The 7,380-nt window shown below is 44.0% G+C and overlaps 1 protein-coding gene across 1 annotated transcript; it reads right to left on the bottom strand.

Annotated features, from left to right (window-relative positions):
- Positions 1 to 809: 809 nt before the first annotated feature.
- On the bottom strand, positions 810 to 7,020 carry enpp6 (ectonucleotide pyrophosphatase/phosphodiesterase 6; the record flags this gene model as incomplete). Its single annotated transcript, XM_083906090.1, has 8 exons — positions 810 to 1,247; positions 2,230 to 2,353; positions 3,271 to 3,408; positions 3,507 to 3,683; positions 3,770 to 3,911; positions 3,999 to 4,110; positions 4,990 to 5,169; positions 6,771 to 7,020. The coding sequence occupies 8 exons, from the start codon at positions 7,018 to 7,020 to the stop codon at positions 1,039 to 1,041; spliced, it is 1,332 nt and encodes a 443-aa protein (XP_083762216.1). The 3' UTR covers positions 810 to 1,038.
- Between the last annotated feature and the right edge of the window lie 360 nt (positions 7,021 to 7,380).

The following is a 7,380-nucleotide window of genomic DNA, read 5'->3' as shown; positions in this document are numbered from 1 at the left end:
AAGCTGTAGTATTTGAATCAGGTGAAACATTCAACGGGAAACCTTATTTGGCCATTAGGTGGCACTGCAAAGTCAGCGACTGTTGCAATAAAAGAGTCAAAATTATTTTTTTTGAAATGCATTTTCTCCAAAATTCCACAGTAAATGTGAATATATGGGTCATCACTGGAAAGTTGAGAAGCTGTAGTATGTGAATCAGGTGAGACATTCAACAGGAAACCTTATTTGGCCATTAGGTGGCACTGCAAAGTCAGCAATTGTTGCAATAAAAGAGTCAAAATTATGATTTCTGAAGTGGATTTTCACCAGATTTCCAGTGCTATATCAATAACATTATAACAATGTATATCAACAATCTCCCCCTCACATGACTAAATATTATTGAATGCTGTTCTTCTAAAGTGTTTAATTTTTGTGTTGTTTAATAAATACAAGTCTGCACCAGAATATTTGTATCTATTGTATGTATATGCACCTGTGCATATGTGCTGGCAAGTTTTTTTAACCAAAAAAAAAAAAAACACCCCACCATCAACAGCTGTGTGATCAGCACTGCTCTGCAGAATAGCTCGCCACCCAGTGGCTGAAACTTGCACTTTTTAAGGTGGAACGGAAACTTAAAGAGAACCGGAGGCGAATGTGGTGCCAACTTCAGCGTCGTTTTATTTTCATGTTATTCATGGTCCCACAGATTCAACACAGACTCTAACGCTTCTCTAAACAGACTGAATCCACAAAGTTTGAAAAGGTTTCAAGCAGAAAAGAAAGGCAGCAATATTTCTAAAATCATCTGAAATGTTTAGAAACTTCTACACGATCAGTTTTCTATAGTTTATGCTACTAAATCTGTTACTCATGTGAAAGGGCTTTAGATTTGTGAGCATCACTGTCAACAAATGGTAGGAAAAGAGGGAAAAACTTCACATTCAAGAGTCAGAACTAAGGTGTGACTGAACAAACGTCAACAGTCATGAGAGATAAAGAAAAGTCCAGATTTCCACACTCTTTCATTCAAATCCCTGATGCTGTCGCTGTGTTTTAATCCCACAAAGCAAACAATAATCCAAACAAACACACAGAGCTCATCCAGACGACTGCAGGCTGAGCTGGAGCTGAGGCGTTCAGCAGGAACTCCACACGAGACCAGGAGCCGTTGTTGGCCAGAGGTTCCACTCCGAGTGTCCAGCACATGACGTTATAGACGTCCACTGTTCGAATGGGAGCGGCCTGAAGATTACGCTTGAAATCTGAAATGATAGAAATGAAAGAAAACAATCAGGATCCATGTTATTTACATCATACACACACATATTTCTTTAGGGATCCAAGAAACATCTCTGTGTCCGGTTTTTAGGCACTACTTTAATTCACTAAAATGCAACAAAAACATTGATGGAAACTTTTGGGACAGGACTCAGTTTAGTCAAAACTAAAGAAGCCTCTTCAATAAGAGGTGAACCTTCTTTGGACTAAGCCCTGTTGCCTGAAGCCAACTCCTGAAGATGTAGAAGTTGATTGAAAACTTCAAAATAATGTGAATGAGGTCTTATTTTTTGAAATATGGAGCAAAGAAACAAACAACAAAAAAATCCCTTTTAACTCATTGACTGCCAAGCGTTTTACAGCATTTTGACTATTTTCCAAGACCCACAAAACATTGTGTTCTATGTAAACACTGAAAGTGCCAAACCAAAGAGTAGACTCTCTACGGTCAAAATAGTTGATGATTAATTTACTGATCGATTCAATAAACACTGTGTAAACACTGCTCCACTCCACTATGACTATAGAACCTCCTCAACCACCCACTAGTGACTTGTAAAGCTGTTGTTTTGGGTGTAAGTAAATCATTAGAATAAGTTCATTAAAAAGATTTGTTTACAGAATGGTTCAGTACTTCCTGCATGACCGTAGCACAGTCACTGAGCTGAAATACGACATTTCCTTGCATTTTTCAGGATGTCAACATCACATTTTAGTATCAGCTCAGCTCGCTTGGAGCCTCGTCAGAGCAGGTACTTCAAAAAGCACCAGGTACTTTCACTGATGGAAAAGCAAAAAAACTGATTTGAGCCGAGTTAGTGCTAGAACTGTGTAATGGAAAAGTGCCATTATTTCACATCTGCCTTGGGCCTGCTGCTGGGGTCCAGTGGTCGCTGCGTGACACTGTTAAACTGAGTCTTTTAAGTGTTAGATAGTTGTGTGTTGAATATGATGTGTGTGTGTTACCAGGTCCTGCTGCCAAGAAAAAAGCTCTCATGTCCAGGAACTCGTTGTCGTAACCATGCCAGCCATTTTGCCAAGCTGAGGGTTCACCGGAGCTGTTTTTCCAATACGGGAGGGATTTCTGGTTCTGGAGTGAGTGAAAACACAAACACACACACACACACACACACACACACACACACACACACACACACACACACACACACACACACACACACACACACACACACACACACACACACACACACACACACACATATTACAAATATCTACTTCATGAATGACATCTATAAAGAACTACTGGGTGCAGTACCCTAAAATAGCTGCAGGCACAGGGACCCACCGTCCACCCAGGGCAAGGCGCCCAAAGTCAGCCGCCGCCGAGCGACCAGCTCGCAGCCCACCATCACCCTTCCCAGGAGTCATGGCAAGCCAAGGCCAGGTCCCCCGGGGCTCCCCCGACAGACCGACAGCCAACCCAACCACCCCCCTCAGCCGCCAGTGCCGCGGAGCTCCACAGCCACCCCCAGCCCAAACAGCTGACCCCAGCCCAGCCGGGAGGCGGGCGGGACACAGGTACCCGGGAGGTCCCCCCACACCCATCCCCCATCCCCCATCCCCCATCCCCCATCCCCCCCCCACCAGGATGTGGTGTGGTGTGTATGTATGTGTGCTGTGGGATGTGTGTATGGGGGATGTTGGTATCTAGTATGCATTAAAAATTTTGGGGGAGGATGAGGCGACAACACCCCGCTGCTTGCTGACAGCGTGGTTGTCGATATGCCCCACTCCACCCCCAAGCCCTAGTGTCTAATATGCCATAAAATATTGGGGGAGAGCGGAGACCCCCGGAGGGGAAGATGGGGGATAAATCCACTACTTGGTGGGCCCGCCCCCAACCCCCCGGATGGTCTTCCCGTATGGACACATTTTTGTTTGGGAATGAAAATGGTGAGTAATGTCTTAGCACTTGACTTTACTAAATGTGAAAATCAGCTTAGTGTGTGTGTCAGTGTGTGACAGCAGTGAACCATGTGTCGTTACCTCAGTGATGAACCAGCCAGGCTCTGCCACAAGAGTCAGAGGTGAAACAAACTTCCCTCCTTTGTAATGGTAACGCTCAAGGATGTCCTTTCTTGCATAGACACGCATGTTAGGGACCTGAGACAGCGCAGCGTACACCTGTCAACAAACACACACACACACAGCAGCACCTTCACATTCGAGGTTCGATTTGAAACATAAATGTGGACCTGAGGACATCCTGTCAGTGGTCTCACCTCTTGGTATTTGTTGTCTCTGGGCCACAGACTGACCACAGGTCCTCTGTCCATCATCTTGACATCTGACATGCTGATGTACTTCTCCAGCTCTATGACCTTCTCCATCCACTGGATGTTTGTCATTCCGTGGTCAGAGAACAGCACAATATTCAGCTGATCCTCCATGTTGTTCTCCTACAGGAGGATGAGACAAAAGGCAGAACCTGATGAAAACAGACAACTGGAGAATCTGTAATTATGACGCACAATATTATACGCACTTTGATTTTGCTGTTGAGAAACTGCATGGCAACATCCAGCTGTTTAACAGCTGCTTTAATCTGAGGAGAGTCTGGACCAAAGTGATGGCCCTCTACATCGATGTTCTCATAATATATGGCTGCCATGTCTGCTTTGCCCGTCCTACAAGCACAGAAAAAACACACACAGTATGAAGGTTATGTAGAGAGTTAACTCTCTGATAGATGTTAGAGCTGATAATGTAGTTACCTCAGCACACTGAGAGCGTTCACTATGGAGTCAGTGAAGTTTTTCTCTGATGGGTTATAGACGTACTCTTCACAGAAAGACGGCCGGACGCCCAGAATCTCCACCTCACAGCCTGAAGACACAAAACTATACTTTTGACGTAGAATAACGGCACCAACAAACATGTAGATGACCGACTACCGTAAATTCTAGAAAAAAATGCGCCAACAAACATGTAGATGACCGCCTACTGTAAATTCTAGAATAACGGCGCCAACAAACATGTAGATGACCGCCTGAGGTGAAGGACATGAGGTGAAGGACATGAGGTGAAGGACCTGAGGTGAAGGACCTGAGGTGAAGGACCTGAGGTGAAGGACATGAGGTGAAGGACATGAGGTGAAGGACATACCGTAAATTCTAGAATAACGGCGCCAACAAACATGTAGATGACAGACTACCGTAAATTCTAGAATAACGGCGCCAAAAAACGTAGATGACCGCCTACCGTAAATTCTAGAATTACAGCGCCAACAAACATGTAGATGACCGTCTACCGTAAATTCTAGAATAACAGCGCCAAAAAACGTAGATGACCGCCTACCGTAAATTCTAGAATAACGGCGCCAACAAACATGTAGATGACCGCCTACCGTAAATTCTAGAATAACAGCGCCAACAAACATGTAGATGACCGTCTACCGTAAATTCTTGAATATCGGCGCCAACAAACATGTAGATGACCGCCTACCGTAAATTCTAGAATAACGGCGTCAACAAATTTAACTTAGCACGTGGTACTTTTTTTGGCAGTTTCATGCAGCCGCGCTGTGATTACTCCGCCCACGTTGAGTAGGTACTATATTGCAATGAAAACACAACCTAAACCTTGCCGTGCTGAGGCGAGCTGGGACCATATGTGGAAAAGGGGCTAAAGTCAGCATTATGTAAAAAGAAACCCATTAACGTACAGATTGTGTGTGTGTGTGTGTGTGTGTGTGTGCGTGCTCACCAGGCCAGTAATACATGTAGACCTTCTTCCCGAGCTTCTGCATGGTGACCCATAAGGGCTCTGATCCATCCCACCACAGAGGAAGCCGGCTGTCGGCGTTGGTCCCGATCAGAAACTCCTTCTTGGAGACTTCATCAAACATGTTGTTGCCAGTCATCTGATGAACATCACAGTGACGGCCTGACACACACACACACACACACACACACACACACACACACAAAGACAAAAACAGTCTGAGTCATGATCATGTATGCTTGTGTGTGTGTGAGAATCTAAAGGGTGACTGTGCTCTATGAAAACACACACATCAGCACATCATCAGGAGGGAGACAGACACCAAAGTCACATCCTGTGGGTCAGGATGAGCCTGTTGTTCTTAGGGCTTAGTCAAATATAGAGCTGGGAGCACACACACACACACACACACACACACACACACACACACACACACACACACACACACACACACACACACACACACACACACACACACACACACACACACACACACACACACACACACACACACACACACACACACACACACACACACACACACACACACGACCCAGACTCTGGTTGTGTTGTTCTCTTTGTTGTTTTTCTCTCCACTGTTGTCGTCACTGTGTAAGCTGCTTACGGGCTGATGTTGATAATCGATGAATCACTTAAGAGTGAGAAGTTCTCTGATGTTTCAGCACCTTAAAAGTGAACACCGATCAACATTTTACAAAACAAAGAGTTCTGAATTCTCTGGATTAGACCTGTAACCAGGCTCCTATTGGACGGCTGTCACAACTTCAAGTCAGTTTCTTCTTGGGCTGCACAAATCATCATCATCATCATCATCAACATCAACATTTTTAAATGACAACAGTTCTGCAGCATTTTATGGAAGAACATCAGTTTCATCAAAACAAAAGCTCCTAATTCCTCCCTAAACCAATAATGTGAGATTATCCCACGTGACGAGGAGCAGCAGAAAACACATGAAAACAACGGATGAGTGAGATTTAAAATGTAAAAAAAAGGTGTTGATCTGTGTTGAACATGGTTCATCATTATTAACATGGGAAACTTCACATGGGAATTACAGGAATAAACAGAAATATAGTTGCTATATAATATGTTGGAGCATAATCTCTGCGAAAACAAACATAGAGTTGAATGTCAATGCTTTTCAATCACAGGCACATAGCTCACTGCTTACTGCAGGGCTATTGAGGCCACGCCCCCTACGAGCACCATGGGGGGTGAGTTTTTGTTGTTCAATGAAATGATTATTGATAAAGTTTTCAATAGTTCTACATTGTTGATTTCCTATCCTATTTAAGCTTATCCAGATTCAGTGATCCTGAAAAGTTTCTATCCAGATCAGATTGATCCAATCTGATGTTGCCGCCTCAAAAGTCAAAAGATTACGTGATCATGGATAGCAAAAAAAAAAGGATTACCAAATCAGGATCAGTTTTAATCCAGATTAAACCTTGTGTCCCAATCAAAAAGATGTTTCAGGTCAGTCAGTGCTGATTATTGTGATTGTTGTGAGTTTTTCTGCTGAGTGAAAACAGCTGAGTGTGTGTTTATAAATCGTTGTTATGGACAGAAAACAACACAGAGAGGGAAACATTTCACAGACCTGAGGTCAAACATTTCTCAAAATGCATTTCACTGACACGCTTGTTATTGAAGCTCTGTTATGTTAATGTTGTCTAGTCATTAATGCAGTTTTCTTTTAGTTGTTAGTGTTTAAATCACTAAACAGATGCATAGATTACCTGTCATCAGTGAGTAGTAATTGGGGTAAGATAAACTGGGGAAGTCCGGTGTCATGTAGTCCACCTTCACACCTCTGGTCACGAGCTCGCCAAATCCGGGCAGCGCGTGCAGGTCATCCATGTAATCATACCGGAAACCATCGATCAGCAGCACGAGCAGCGGACGGACCGCGAGACACGTTTGTCCCGCTGCCAAGAGCACGAGCAGCGGCGGGACCAGGCTGCGCGTGGACCTCTGTCCCCGTGACATGCTGGCGTCGTCTCGTGCAGATGAATGTGTGTGTGTGTGTGGTGATGCTCGTGCTGGGACAACTCTCTGTGACGTCACTCACAGAGGGCGTGTCCGTGCCCCCCCCCCCACACACACACACTCAGTGACGTCACTGAAGAGTTCCTCCACAGACAGCAGTGTTGACCAAACCTCATCACAAACCACAACAATAACAAGTACTGTTATCTGTGCAACTGCATCTTATTTTAAAGAAGTAAAGCAGACATTTACAAGTCATCTAAAAGCTGTGTTCATGTACAACGACATTGTTTTTTCTAAATTAAATTCATTTTAAATATATATAATATATAAAATATATATAAAAACCAGCAGCGAGAT

The sequence above is a fragment of the Microchirus variegatus genome (assembly GCF_963457635.1).
Source record: "Microchirus variegatus genome assembly, chromosome: 19".
NCBI lineage: Eukaryota > Metazoa > Chordata > Actinopteri > Pleuronectiformes > Soleidae > Microchirus > Microchirus variegatus.
This window is presented reverse-complemented; position numbering and strand designations above follow the sequence as displayed.